This window comes from Henckelia pumila, chromosome 3 (genome assembly GCF_033568475.1).
Source record: "Henckelia pumila isolate YLH828 chromosome 3, ASM3356847v2, whole genome shotgun sequence".
In the NCBI taxonomy this organism is placed as follows: domain Eukaryota; kingdom Viridiplantae; phylum Streptophyta; class Magnoliopsida; order Lamiales; family Gesneriaceae; genus Henckelia; species Henckelia pumila.
Window position 1 is genome coordinate 17,878,289 of NC_133122.1, and position 15,466 is coordinate 17,893,754.

Consider the following 15,466-nt stretch of genomic DNA (forward strand, 5'->3'; position numbering starts at 1 on the left):
GGTAGCTTAATAGCTAAGCTTTCAAACTCAACCTTTGTTTACGGAGAATTTGATCAGATTCTCTATTCAAATTCGCAGCAACTTCGTCAACAATTAATTTTTTTTATAAAACTAACAAAATATTTGGTTTAGTTCATAAAACTCACGAATTTTAATCCCCGTAAATGAAACCAAAAGATCGCCTCGTATTCAATATTTTTTTATCCAAAAATATTAATGATTTCTTTCGATTATCCAAAAATAATACCAAATATATATTTTTATTTAAAAAAAAAAAAAAATAAAAAAATCGCGAAAACATTGAAACTACATTATTCATACACGTGAAATTACAGTACTAAATAGGAAGCACACCCATAAAAAAATAAAATAAAATAAAATAAAAAAGGGAAAGAAAGAGGGAAATATACATAATAATAATTAATTAAAATAATATTATGTACAAATACACATTTTAATTAAAATAAAATAATAACCACATTTTATTCGGGGAAAGAGAGAATCTCTCCATTGAAGAAGACGATCGATTCTTTGCTTTAGGGTTCCCGATCCTCTTTCTGATCCATTAGGAATTCATCCGACGACCGAAGACTTATACCATTTGAAAGTCATGTTCAAAAATTTTTGGTAATTATTTGTTCCTCGGTTTCCATTGGAAGGAAGTAATGATTTAATGTTAATTGATGATTTGAAGTTTTTCTGTTTTAAGATCGATTTGATTTTCGCGATTAGACTTTTGAATGATCAGGCATGGAATTGATCATCTTGTGTTGTTTCTAATCGAATTGTAGGAATTCTCAGGAGCAGCAATCTCAGCCACGGCCACAGGAGATGTCTACAAATTCTTGGTTTTCCCCTCCTATTGTTGGTTCACCCAGCTCTTCACGCCCGGCGACGCCTGGAGCTGGTTCCATCAGTTCTAGCAGCTTCAGTGTACCAAGACCTGCAGATCGACAGAACTCTCTGGTGAATGTTTCACCTGCAGAAGCCGCAGGCATCATTGCTTCTTTGAAAGATAAAAGGTGAGTGCTTTGTATCATTGATTAATCCTGAAGTTCATTTTTTTTCCAACTTTTTCCATCTATTACTTTTATGGACTTTTTTTTTCTGGTTTGTATGACATTATTTCCTGCTTGGTGAACTTGTAAAATCGTTCCTAACCAATACCAACCAACAATTTAACTGAAGACCAGTCTCCAATGCGTGAAAAAAAGCAGTCGATCTCATGGTAGAAAATTGTTAATGAAGGAAAAATGAAGAACGATTATGTTAGAAGTTCAATTTATTTTAAGCAAAGGGTTCCAAAATATCAACAACAACTAGTTGGGACCTGGGTTAATTTAGCTATTTTAATTAACGAACAATTTTGTCAGTTTGTTTGGCTCATTTTTTTATTACTTTTTGTTAATATTCATACTTTATTAGTTAGGATACGTATGGGGTTAGATTAAGTCTTCTTTTAGGCCCATGTAGCAAGTGCAGGCAGGTTCTTATACATAATAAGGCACTTAATCGAGATTTATGTATAATCCTCTGTCCTCGATTTTGAATTTTACTATTGAATTAAAAGCTATTATTTGTGATCTTTTTAAACAAATGATTTTATAGGAATGTGATATTTGTGGCAATCGAAACTTGACTTGTCATCCTCATGTATTAGCATGTTTGGATGTGGCATCTACAAATTGATACTAAGGTTCTGACCTTTATAAGTAAATGGTCGAAGTTTGTACCTAGCGTGTGGCTTAGGTTCTTGCAAGATCTATAAGCAACAGGTTGAAGCTTTCTGTGGTAGTGTAAACCTTTGTTGAACTAGCTGTTTTGTGGATTTATTTATCAAACTTTTCTGTGTCTTATTGATCTATTTTCGGGGTTCCCATCTAATTCATTTATGAATTTGTTCTTTATCTCCTCGCATAAAATAGTGATGAATTGTGAAAGTGAGTGTCACATGTTAGATACTGCTTTGCAGCTTTCTCTATTTGTTTAGAATCCAATTATCTTAACATTATCATATTCTCTTACTTTGTCATCTGCAAAAGAATAAATATAAATGTGTATGTAAAATAATTTTGGCAGTAAATTGTCATGTATATGTAAACTTGTTGAGTTTCTTGTCATCTTCTCCATTGTTTGATGTTTCAGTGTTGATGAGCTAAGGAAGCTCTTATCTGACAAGGAGGCTTATCAGAATCTCTTGCTTTCACTTGAACCTGTCAAAACTCAAAACAGGGTAAGTTACATTTCGTGATTTTTATAATTCGCCTGCACGCTGCACCCCACTGTTCAATCTTTTTACTTGAACAAGGTTTATACTTGCAGGGTTCTGCACTTTTTCTACAATAGGATTTTTAGAATTATGTGATACAAGTGTCTTAAGTAGGTAAAAACAGTAATTTGGGGCCTTTTATGTTTTGACTTTTGTGTCGTGATGACATACCCTTGAAAATGATGAATACTAATAATTGTGACCTTCCATTTGCTTTTGGACATTTATAAGGGGTGTGACTGTTTCTTGAAGCCAATCATAATTTCTTATCAATCCGAGTTTCTTCTTTTAATGAATGTCAAAAAATATGCTGAACTCTCTTGTCCTTTGATGATGTGATTTGAGTTTGTCTGTTGTCTTTGCATTCACACATGAATCCTCTCTTTTTGATATTGTATTTTCTTCATCCATATCATTGCTGAGTTAAACTGCCACAATTATTTTGACACGCACCTCAAGATTGTTTTTTATAACCTAATTAGGTCAGAGATGAACTGAGGAACGAAACACTGCAGCTTGCTAGTAAGTTCTTTCTTTACTTTTACTTTAATTTCTGTTTGAGTGCAACACCAAATTAAGATCTTAATCAAAGAAAATTGTTGCTATTTCGCTTGCAGGAGAAAATCTGGAAAAAGAACCTCGCATAATGGAGCTAAGGAATCAGGTAAAGTTTTTGTTCTCTGAGAAGGCATATACTTTGTATTTCCTTAAATTTTAATTTAGTTGTAAGTAGATGATTGAAATCATGTTTATCTACCCTTTATGGCTTCAGTGTAGAATCATTCGAACGACAGAACTGGCCTCTGCACAAGAAAAACTGCATGATTTAGAGAGGAAAAAGGAAGAAACACTGAAATATTATTCGCCTTCTTCTCTCATGCATAGACTTCAAGGTAGATTCAATTGCATGTTTTATATTGGATTTGGTTTCACAACACGTATCTGTTTTTGACTAGGAGGGCAGTGACTCTTACACGCTCATTACAAGCAGAGTATATCCTGTTTGACAAGTCCAGTCCCTTCTTTCCCAATTTACCCCATAATTATCTGCTCTAAGTTGGGCTTTACTTATTGTGATCTGTTGATTATACTACAGATCTTTCGCCCTTGCACCTCTCGTTCATTTTTCTTCGTTTTTCATGGAACACTACTTATTTCCTGGATCATACATATAATTCATTCTCTTGAAAAAATTGATTGAAAATTTTACCCCTTGGATCTTGGACTTTTCCTTGTGCATTTCTTGAAGCCTAAACTTCTACGACATTTTCATATGACCGGAGGACAGAAGTTTTCCTCAAAACCATGCCTATGGGAAAGGGTATTTACTTATTAGTGTGTGAGGACCCAATTGGTCTCTATTATATTTTTTTGGTGCGATCATATTGGCTTAACTTTAATCATCTATAAGATTGATTTTTGCCAACGTTATTAGCTTTGCACGTGTGTCTACACTTCTTATCTGAATTCCTCTCAGGAAGACTGGATATTGAAAATATTGACTCACTTATCATCATCAAAACTGTTGTCTGATCGATGGTCGGGGTTGCATTGTGCAGATGCAATGAATGAAACAGACGAGGAATCTGATGCCTTACACAGGCAGCTTCTTAACAGAGAGATTGATCTATCTGCTTTTGTACAAAAATACAAGAAGATGCGCTACACTTACCATAAACGTGCTCTTACCCATCTTTCTTCAAAGACATCTTTCACGGCTTGAAGGTTTCAATGTGTATGTGTTACGAAACAAAAATCTGTTATTCAAAGTTGTGTGATTTCTCCTGTAACTATGTAGTAACATTGTTATTTCATGTAAACCTGTTTTGGAATTTTTGGATAGCGAGACACCAGCGTTGTCTCTCTGTCATTCAACTTCCTGCGAATCTTTTGTTGAAAGATGCTTCTGGAAATATACTTTTGAACAATATATTGGAGAATGCCATGTATTTATAGTTTTATTTTTTTGACTGAAATTATTTTTACGGCAATTGTTATTAGATTATGTAAGGATGTTAAATGTGTTAGATTATTTACCTTTTATCAGCATATGGAAGAAGTTTTAAAAAATATGGTAATTCTACAGGATTAGAAATTAGAATGATAACATCTGTTTATGAAGTGTGAGAGAAGTCGAAGGGATAAAATCATGCTTATGAGAAAAAAAAAAAACAATATCTGATTTTCTTTTGAAAATGGGAATGCATGCTTAAAGTGGCAGTGTTTATCTTAGTTTAATACTACGTCCGATTATCGATAGATTAATTAATATATGATGGAGCTAAATTAAAATCATGCTCTTTGATCTTCATTATATCAATCTTGTAGTGCTTGTGTTTGTTGAACAACATCCAATTCGACAGAAAATATGTCAAAACCAAGTAATTTTATAGCATCAATGCCACCAAATTAGACGAGCAAAATAACATTACAGAATCCAAGTACAACCGAAACCATCGTCAGTAATGTCCTTGTTCACCATCCTTGGAATCATCTTGATCATCATCAAGAATACTTGTATCAGGTTCATCGCACATCGGAGTCGTGTAATAGAACGCCCCCAACGCATACTTGACTGTATCTCTGTATACCACCGCAGGCCGCTGGAGCTTCAAACCGGTCTTGCCTCCGGCGAAGTTGGTGGCTACGTTGCACACCGGGTCCGGCGATGAAACCAACCTCAGAAAGCAGTTCTTGGGGTTAATTTTCTTGCCATTAGCATACTTGTTACAATTGACCTCAAAGTCTCCGGCTCCATCTGTTAAGTCACTTGCATAGTGCACAATTCTACTCCTCTCGTCTAGGCAAGTAACAGATACCTTCGCCCCTATAGTGATCATTAATCAAATTTTCAAGACATTATGGTCTTTTGTGCACAAATTTTGTTTCCTTATCATAGTCATCTAACATTTTAAAATGTTAACACTTAACAGTACAAAACATATATAACATAAAATCTCTTTTTTAGTCAAAATTATTGTCATATGACATGAGATATTATACTTTTGTTTTTTCTCTTTGTTTTTTTTTATTATTTATTTCAACATTTCAAATTGCAGTTTAATTTCTCGTAAATTGTAAATATAACAAGTCAAATGACAACATGACATCATTAGTCTTCACAACTAGATATTACTCGTATTTTAATATCAATCAAATTAATTATAAAAACATTGTACAAAAACGTAACTTGTGCGTCAATGCATTGAATAAGGATATATGCGAACCTTTGAGGGGATCGGCACCATTGACCCATTCATTCCACCCCTTGGAGCAATCCTGGCAGAGGATTTTTCCGGTTACTTGGAACACCTGAGTTTCTTCCTTAGAATATCTGGCCGCCACGACGCCGATACAAATGCCCGAGAATATCAATAATATCGTCAACACAACATCGGTCCTCATTTTCCCCTTCTTCTCACTTCAATTTTGAGTTTGTAAAAATGTATAGTCTTCTAATATATACAAACATGGGTTGTGTAGAACTGTAGATGACAAGGGTGCACGATTTCTATATTTTATGTGGAAGTCCACTACTCGTGACGTGCAAACCATGTAGGTGTTTTATATATTTATTAACTAGTAATAATAATTATGCTAATGTTAATAAAACTTAAAAGTGGGCAAATGTTTTCAGGAGAACAAATCCAAAAAGCGACCTTATATAATTAATTCCGATCGAAACCCAAAATAAAGAGAGATTTTATCTGGAGTTTGATTGGCCTTTACTCTACAATTTCAGCATTTATTACAAAGCCAGAGTTATTTTATTATTATTAATTTAAATTAAGGTAAACTGTATATGTTGAAGTATGCTTCTATCAGATTGAATAAGAATAGAGAAGATATCAAATCAAAGAGTACATATCAGATGAATTCAGTGATCAGATGAGTTCATGGCCAGATCGAATACTGGGATCAGATCGAAGTTTATGGTCAGATGAGTCTTCGGATGAGTTCATGCAGATATGAGTTCATGGTCAGATCAATTGCTCGAGTGCTGGGACTTGGTTAGAAGTCAGATGAGTTGCCCATGAAGTTGTAAGCTTGAAGGCAGATCAAAGTACAAGAGCAGATCAGACGAAGATCAGACGGAAGTGAGAAGACTTATTGGGTTGGACCATGTTGACTTTATAATTGGGTCGTAAGTTACTGTTGACCTAAAGCCCAAGATGAAAGTCGGTTTAATTCTCTATATAAGCAGATGGAAGTTGGCCGCAACGATAACAGAAAATCAAATTCTTCAGAATATATTGAGAGAGAAGAATGAGAGATTTCGGAGGAAAAAACTAAGCGAAAGTTTTGACGGGAAGAATTCAAGAATAACAATCTTGAATTGAGTCTGTATCTAGCTTGAGAGTTTATTTTAGTCCATCTCTGTAATAAGCTCTGTTGTTTGAGCTTGGTTTGTTCTGTTGGTGATTAATAAAGTGGTTGTGTTGCTCTCCCGTGGACGTAGGCAAATTCCTTGCCGAACCACGTAAACACTTGTGTCGTTTATTTGCTTTCGCGTGAGTATTGAGTGTTTGATCTACGTGCGTTGGTTCTTATCTATTTCTGGGATTGCGTTATTATTCTTGTCTGGTGTGTTTGCTTGCGTGGTGAATTCTCGGAAATACCAAACTCTTCTGGATTGATTCCTAACAAGTGGCGCCGTCTGTGAGAAAGTAAGCAAAGATGGTGGGATAAATGAAGTTTGATATTGAGAAGTTTACGGGCAAGAACGATTTCTCGCTCTGGAGAATTAAGATGCGGGCAATCCTGATACAACAAGGATTGGTGGAAGCTCTTAAGAAGAAGGAGATGATGTCTGATGAGATAAAGAACAAGGATGAATTGCTCGAGAAAGCACACAGTGCAATTATTCTCTGTCTGGGAGATAGACCTCTTCGGAAGGTGGCCAGAGAAGAATCTGCAGCGGCTGTGTGGCTTAAACTTGAGAATTTATACATGACGAAATCCCTGGCTAACCGTCTGTACATGAAACAGAGGTTGTATTCCTTTGTGATCAAGGATGAGAAGAACCTTGAAGACCAGATCGAATAATTCACCAAGATATTGGATGAATTGGAGAATATTGAAGTAAAGCTTGAAGATGAAGATCGGGCTTTGATACTTCCGAACGCACTTCCTAAAGCATATGAAAATTTCAGGGATGATTTGCTATATGAAAAAGAACAGACGATAACATTGGAAGAAGTTATGTCCGCTATTCAATCCAATGAACTTCAGAGAAAGTCAAACACAAACACTGAATCACATGGAGAAGGTCTTACGGCAAGGGGCAGAAGTGATAAGAGGACATCCAATGGGAAGTACATGCCAAAGTCCAGATCGAAGAGTCAAGGAAGATACCAGAACAAAAATTTGGGTAATATGAAGTGCTATGCTTGTCAGAAGGTTGGGCATATAAGGAGAGATTGTCCGGAAAGGAAAGGGAAGCAACAAAAAAAACCCAAGGAAGATGGTACTCTAGCCATAGCTTCAGATGGATATGACTCTGCAGAAGTATTGGTGGTTTCTAAAGGTGATCAAAACCACGAATGGATATTGGATTCAGGATGCTCCTTTCACATGTGTCCTATAAGATCTTGGTTTGAAAAATTGAAGGAATCAGATCAGGGCATGGTACTGTTGGGAAATAATCAATCATGCAGAATAAAAGGCTCTGAAAATATCAGAATAAGGATGCATGATGGGATCGATAAAGTACTCACCAAGGTGAGGTATGTGCCCGAGTTGAAGAGAAACTTGATATCATTGGGAACACTTGATTCTCAGGGATATTCATTCAAATCAGGAGCATGCAGTATCTCAGTGTCAAAAGGATCTCTGGTTGTTATGAAGGCTGTCAAAAGGAACCTCCTATATGTACTACAAGGTGAAATGATTATTGGAAGTACAACAAGTATTCAGGAAAATCAAGACAGAACCAAGCTATGACATCTGAGGCTTGGACATGTAAGTGAGAAAGGACTACATGAGCTGTCTAAACAGGGTCTGTTAGGTGGAGATAAGATCGAATCACTGGAGTTGTGTGATAGTTCTGCTCTTGGGAAATCAAAAAGAGTATTGTTTGGTCAAGGAAGCCACACAACTGAGCAACCATTGGCCTACATTCATTCGGATCTATGGGGTACTTCTCGGACAGAAACTCATGGTGGAGGCAGATACTTCATGTCTTTGATAGATGATTAATCAAGAAGAGTATGGATATTCATCTTAAAGACTAAGGATGAAGCATATGACAAGTTCAAAGAATGGCTGCTGGCAGTTGAGAACAAGAGTGATCGAATAGTTAAACACTTGAGAACAGATAATGAGCTGGAATACTTATCAGATAAGTTTGTGAAGTTATGTAAGGAGAAAGGCATTACCAGACACAGAACAGTGGCACGAACGCCACAGAAAAATGGCCTAGCAGAGAGAATGAACAGAACTCTTCTGGAAAGGGTCAGATGTATGTGAAAGAGTGGGTGCCCGGTGAGCCAACTTGTGGCTAAGGGCTTTTATGACTCTATGTATAAACAATCTTTTGTTTAATATAATTTACACTTTTATAATGGCATTTACTTTATCTTTTATCATATTATTATGTTGTGACATACTATAAGATGTTTAGATGAAGACCTTGAATATACTATAGTGTATGTAAGATGTGGTAGCACATGGGGATGACTATCATGAAACACATCTTATAGTCACTGTATATTCTAAACAGTTCCTAGTCGATTGAGCCGTCCGTTAATAAGGATAAGGATCGCTCGAGATTGAGACTAGCATTTGCGATGCCGAGTACCACGTTTCATTGGTATGAAACATAGAGATGTTCAAAGCATGCAAATGGATATTCATACGATGAATGATCGAACTACCCTATCCGGACTTTTCAAGTGGTTATCACTTATCGAGTGGATAAAGTCCGCGGTTTTGGTTGTACACCATTAGTCCTTACTACTTGAAACATCATTGAGACTCTATATGCTAGTACTGTACTTTGACTCGTTTACCGACTCTATTGGGGTCATCAGGTGTCGGGATTGGGTACAGTTACGACACATATAGGAGTCGATGCTTTGTTGTCAAGGATTCACCACATACTTGCTAGTGTGGATATCCTATACAATCTGAGGAGATATTAGTGTGACGAATCTCTGGCCAGAGTACATGATGTGTTTTAAGAAATGGTTTCTTAGTAGCACATGCGATGTCACTATTTGATCTTCAAGATGCATTGCATAGTTATCGAATCTCGAACGACTCTCGATTTACCAATAATTGTTGATTCGATCGGGATATATGGATGAAGGGACCGTACTGTACGCTAACCAAAATCTATTGGTTCTTGCAGGCACTATCAGTGATACCTAGGGAATCATGGGGCGATGCTGCTAGGCGCTTTTACCATGATTCGATGGGCAAGTCGGAAATTGTTGTTCCGAGTCACAAGGAGTTGTGAGCCCACGGCTAGCTGTATCCCTGAACCATTGAGGGTCACACAAGTAATGGATTTTTAATCCCCGTTGAGATAATTAAATTTAAAGAGTTAAATTTAGTGAATAAAGAAGTGGGACTTCTTATTTAAGAGTAGAGGGAGTAAGATTTCCTAAAATGACATAGTGATGGACATTTTTGGAAACCACTGAATTCAGATTCAGAAAATTTATCTTGACTTTAAAAGATGCAGAAATGGTTTCTGTGTACATTGGTGAAATTGGTTTATCAATCTGAGTCACGATGAATTTTATATTAATTTCTGAACATGCGGGCTTTGCTTGTCAGACTTGAACTTATGACTAATGGGCCCTAAGCTGTTAGCAGCCCACATTATAAATAAGTTATTGCAGTACAGAAATTATATAACAAAGGTCATAATTTTGAAAACCTAGAGAGCCTCCTCTCTTGAGAATTCGGCCACCCCCTCCCCTACAGAGTTCGAAAATCCAGTCTGTAAATTTTTGAATTTGCAGACTGATTTAACAGATCATATCTGTTCTATCTCTTCGTAGAAACTTCTGATAGACTTTCTAGTGCAGTCTATCAGAGGGATTAAACTTCTGTTCGTGGACCTGATTGAAGAATTGTTCGTTCATCAGTTCCTGGGATATACAACAAGAGCAGTTTAATCTGTTGGTGTCCATAATCTCGTTTCGAGATTCAAGGTAAAAATTTAATTGTTATTTAATTTTTACACGCACAATTTAATCGTAAAGTTTTGATACCCATGATATGGAATCGTTCCACATAAAATTCTTAAAACTTCCGCTGCACCGGGTATCAATTCTGATTGATCTGAACACCGTTTTCCAACAGTGGTATCAGAGCCAGGTTGCTCAGATCAAGCGATTAAATTAATCGATTGTACAAAAATTTTTAAGCCTTGGTTTTTTGAAACAAAAGGATTTTAAAAAAAATTTAAAATTAATGGGCAAACCCGGGGCAGCGAGTCCATCGCTGCCCGGCCCGAGCCCCTATTGGGGCGCGGGCTGCCCGGGATCGTCCCGGGCGGCCCGGGAAAATTAATTTTTTATTTTTAATTAAAATTTTAATATGTTAAAATTCTATTTTTGGTCCGATCGAAAATTGTTTTTGATTGGTCCACGAGGCGTCGGATCGAATTGTTCGAGTCCGAAAATTTTAAAATTGATTTTTGGATAAATTTGAATTTTTGGAAAATTTATAGATTTTATCCGTTAAATCAGATTTTATGAAATTAATTATTTTTGGTACAATTGATGATAAGATATGATCTTATGGAAATATTGAGTAAAATATGCTTTTATGTATAAAATTGGATTTTATATGTAAAATATGATTTTATTTGATAAAAAGGTAAAATATGATTTTGTATGTAAAATAAGATTTTATATATGGAATATGATTTTATCCTTTTTAATTTAATTGCCATTGCATGTTATCCAATAAATTAATTTTGAATTAAATATTATTGGATAAGGATGATCGATTACCATGACCAATTTTGTAGGTGTATGTTAGGGAATTTACATTTGTTTTTATTGTTGTTGGATTTATTAATGGGCCTGGTTTATGGCCCAATATGAATTGTCATATGTAATAAAAATGGGCCTGGTTTATGGCCCGTTCCCACCCCTTAAAATGTATCCCCTACTTGTCATAGTTATTTATTGTAAATACATTATACTTAATGGGAGATGAAGATTTGAAGACGAAGGTGGGCCCAGCAGACAATAAAGACTGAAGAAATGTAAATTGGAAGCACAATGTAATAGGATTGCATTGCATACTTGCATATCACCTAGGATTGGACTTAGACTCGTGATTGGCAACCACGGGACGATTAGTAATGGAATCGATCATCCTAAAATATAATATATGATATTATCGTTGTATGCATGTTTAGACTAAATTGTATGAATCCCGCAAGCATACAAATTTTAAATGATGAGACAAATTTTCAAAATTAAAATCTCTCATTTTAAATATGATTTAAAATTGATATCAAGATTAAAAGGAATTTAAATATTGTTTAAATGTTCCTACCTTCCATCAACGATCAATGTATGAGATGCTACCCGCGGATACGGTCCGGCTCATATTATTGGGGGGGCCCGTTCATCGGAAAGCTGTACATTGGATCGACACATGTTGTAAGTTGGGTGGAACTCCCATGGGATTTGCTCATATTATTGGGGATCCACATGGCGACCGTCCATCACAACTTAATATTGATGGGTCATCTTGACATGTCACAATAAACGGCGTCATATTATTGGGCCCTTATTGGACATGAGGTAAAAACGTGGAGGTTGCTTTGGAAGCAATTGGGCTCTACCTTTTGAAAATTATGGTTGGCTGATATTATTCGGGACCATAGTTTGTCAATTGGACTCCATGTTCCCACTAAGGAAAACAGTTTCCCGTTTTCACTAGAGGGTAGTGAAATCGTTAAAATAGTGGGAGTGAGATTCATAAAATAAATTTCGCCTATTTTATGTCTTAGTAAATCAATTAAACAATCACTGATTATTGTCTGTTTCTTTTCAGTATTTCATTAAGATGAATTCGCGCAATCCACTATTCTCTATTCTCGAACAAAATAAACTGACTGGCGCAAACTATACGGAATGGTTCCGTAAGTTGAAGAATGTCTTGACCTCGGAGAAGATGTTCTACGTGTTAGAAAAATCTCCTTCGAAGGAAGCACCAGCTGATATAAGTCCGGAAGAGTTGGCCAAACTTGATAAATGGTGGGACCATGATATCAAGGCCAAATGCTATATGCAAGCTTCGATGTCTGATGAACTCCAGAGGCGATTTGAGGATACCGTGAATGCTGCTGAAATTCACGTACAACTCAAGGAACTTTTTGGGGCTCAATCGAGAGCTGAAAGGTTCGCTACTGTAAAAGAGTTAATGACGTGTCGCATGCGTGAAGGGACTTTGGTCCGTGATCATGGGGTACGCGTGATTTGGCTCATTCAGAAGTTGGTAACGCTTGATTTGGTATTGGAGCATGAACTCAATGTGGACTTATTACTTCTCTCTCTTCCTTCATCGTTTGACGATTTTGTGGTGAATTTCAATATGAACAAGATAGAGGTCTCCCTTGAAGAGATGGTCAATATGCTTGTAACTTATGAAGCCACTTTAAAGAAGGATAAACCGGTTCTCTTGGTGGGCTCCTCTCCTTCTGCTAAGAAAGGGCCAAGTACAAAGGGTAAGAAACGTTCTGCCCCATCCAAGAAAACCGGACCCGAGAAGAAGAACAAGACAAATGCTTCAAACATGGAAAAGTCCAAGGATGTTTGCCATCACTGCAAGAAACCCGGTCATTGGAAACGTAACTGCAAAGAATATCTAGAGCAGTTGCGAACTGCGAAGGGTATGTTTTATATTGAAATAAATGTTTCACTTAATACTACTTCTTGGGTATTGGATACCAGATGTGGATCTCACATTTGCAATGATTTGCAGGTGATGACAAGAAGTCGCAAGCTTAGAATGGGTGAGACCCAGCTGAGGCTCGGAAATGGTTCTAGAGTTGAAGCCAAAGCTGTGGGAGGCGTTTATTTAATTTTGCAGAACGATTTTAAGTTACTTTTGAGAGATGTTTTATTTGTTCCAGACTTGATTAAAAACGTTATTTCTGTTTCTATGCTTGATAGAGATGATTTTTCTTGCAATTTTGTGAATGAAATTTGAAATATTTACAAGAATGAATGTTTGATTGGAAATGGACAACTTGAAAACGATCTATATAACTTAAAATTAAAAGACGTTCCAATAAATTATGTTGATAAACCGGTAACAACGAACAAAAGGAAAATCGATAGTCAAAACCCGGCAAACCTTTGGCATGCTAGGCTAGGTCATATTTCATCAAGGAGGATGAACAAGCTAGTGGGAGAGGGCATGTTTGATATGTCTGATATTAACTCTCTACCTACTTGTGAGTCCTGCCTGAAAGGAAAAATTACTAAATCTCCTTTCAAAGGAAAACCTGAGCGTAGTCAAAATCTATTGGATTTGATCCATACGGATGTTTGCGGACCATTTAGTATTGGTACAAAATTTGGTCACACCTACTTCATTACCTTTACTGATGATTATTCAAGATATGGGTATTTATATTTAATGAAATATAAGTCTGAAGAATTTGAAAAGTTCAAAGAATTCAAGGCTGAAGTAGAAAACAAGCTAGGTAAAAGTATTAAAGCACTTCGATCGGATCGAGGTGGAGAATACTTAAGTACCGAGTTTTTGGACTATCTGAAAGAGAATGGGATTCTCTCTCAGTTGACTCCTCCTATGACACCTCAGCTGAATGATGTATCGGAGCGTCGTAATCGAACTTTGTTGGACATGGTTCGATCCATGATAAGCTTCACTGAGCTTCCACCTTCGTTTTGGGGCTACGCGCTTGAAACGGCGGTGTTGTTGTTGAACAACGTCCACACCAAAGCAGTGGATAAAACACCATACGAGTTATGGAATGGCAAAGCTCCTAAGTATTCGTACTTGAGGATTTGGGGATGTCCTGCTTACGTGAAGCAGACAGTGGGAGATAAGTTGGATAGTCGATCCACCTTATGTTATTTTGTAGGGTATCCGAAGAATTCAATCGGATATTATTTCTATCATCCTACTGAAACAAAAGTGTTTGTTTCAAGGAATTCCACCTTCTTGGAGAAGGAGTTCTTATTGGATAAGAAAGGCAAGATGATAGAACTCGAAGAAATTCGAGAAGAACCCAAGATACAAAATAATGATCCTACACCTCAGGAACCATTGGAGGACACACCTATACCTAGAAGATCCGAGAGGACTTCTAGACCTCCTATTCGATATGGTCTTCTTCTTGAAGGGGATCAAGATGAACCCGATGTTGGATGTGATCCAAGAAACTTCAAGGAAGCAATTTCTGATGCGGATTCAAATTTATGACTTGAAGCTATGCAGTCGGAAATAGATTCGATGCATACAAACCAAGTTTGGTCTTTAGTAGATCCTTCCGATGGAATTGTTCCAATAGGGTGTAAATGGATCTACAAGAGAAAGTTTGGGCCTGATGGTAAGGTATTGACCTACAAGGCACGATTGGTGGCGAAAGGTTATACTCAAAGACAAGGAGTTGACTATGATGAAACCTTTTCACCAGTTGCAATGTTCAAGTCCATAAGAATCCTTATTGCCATAGCTGCTTGGTATGACTATGAGATATGGCAAATGGATGTGAAGACTGCATTTCTTAATGGAAACATTAAGGAAGAAATCTATATGATGCAGCCCGAGGGATTCACATCCATGGGAAGCGAGCATAAGGTATGCAAGCTTCAGAGATCGATCTATGGTCTCAAACAAGCATCAAAAAGTTGGAACCAGAAATTTGATGAAACAATAAAGGATTTTGGTTTCATCAAGAACCCGGAGGAACCGTGCGTGTACAAGAAAGTAGTTAAGGATGCTGTGACATTCTTAGTACTTTATGTTGATGACATCCTACTCATTGGGAATGACGTAGGGATGTTGCAGTCAACAAAGATATGGTTATCAGGTAGATTCTCGATGAAGGATTTGGGTGAGGCATCCTATATTCTAGGGATACAGATCTATAGAGATAGATCTAAAAGAATGATAGGACTCACTCAATCAACTTACATCGAAACCATATTGAAAAGGTTTTCAATGGATGGGTCCAAGAGAGGACATCTACCT

General features: G+C 36.7%; 2 protein-coding genes across 2 annotated transcripts; one reads left to right on the forward strand and one right to left on the reverse strand.

The window, feature by feature from the left end:
• The first annotated feature begins 469 nt into the window (after nucleotides 1–469).
• Nucleotides 470–4,230, forward strand: LOC140891264 (vacuolar protein-sorting-associated protein 37 homolog 1-like). The gene is made up of 7 exons (XM_073299675.1): nucleotides 470–627; nucleotides 792–1,022; nucleotides 2,146–2,233; nucleotides 2,752–2,791; nucleotides 2,887–2,933; nucleotides 3,042–3,162; nucleotides 3,829–4,230. Exons 1-7 carry the CDS (start codon nucleotides 611–613, stop codon nucleotides 3,990–3,992), a joined length of 708 nt encoding a protein of 235 aa, XP_073155776.1. The 5' UTR covers nucleotides 470–610; the 3' UTR covers nucleotides 3,993–4,230.
• Nucleotides 4,231–4,630: 400 nt separating this feature from the next.
• LOC140893582 (uncharacterized) lies at nucleotides 4,631–5,749 on the reverse strand. The gene is made up of 2 exons (XM_073302661.1): nucleotides 5,497–5,749; nucleotides 4,631–5,096 (listed from the first exon to the last, which is right to left on the reverse strand). The coding sequence occupies exons 1-2, from the start codon at nucleotides 5,672–5,674 to the stop codon at nucleotides 4,729–4,731; spliced, it is 546 nt and encodes a 181-aa protein (XP_073158762.1). The 5' UTR covers nucleotides 5,675–5,749; the 3' UTR covers nucleotides 4,631–4,728.
• Between the last annotated feature and the right edge of the window lie 9,717 nt (nucleotides 5,750–15,466).

Coding starts and splice junctions, on each gene's coding strand:
- LOC140891264 (XM_073299675.1), top strand. Junction 2,934..3,041: donor TAATGGAGCTAAGGAATCAG/GTAAAGTTTTTG, acceptor TTATGGCTTCAG/TGTAGAATCATTCGAACGAC. Junction 3,163..3,828: donor TCTCATGCATAGACTTCAAG/GTAGATTCAATT, acceptor TGCATTGTGCAG/ATGCAATGAATGAAACAGAC.
- LOC140893582 (XM_073302661.1), bottom strand. CDS start 5,674: ATGAGGACCGATGTTGTGTTGACGATATTATTGATATTCTCGGGCATT. Junction 5,097..5,496: donor TGGTGCCGATCCCCTCAAAG/GTTCGCATATAT, acceptor TGATCACTATAG/GGGCGAAGGTATCTGTTACT.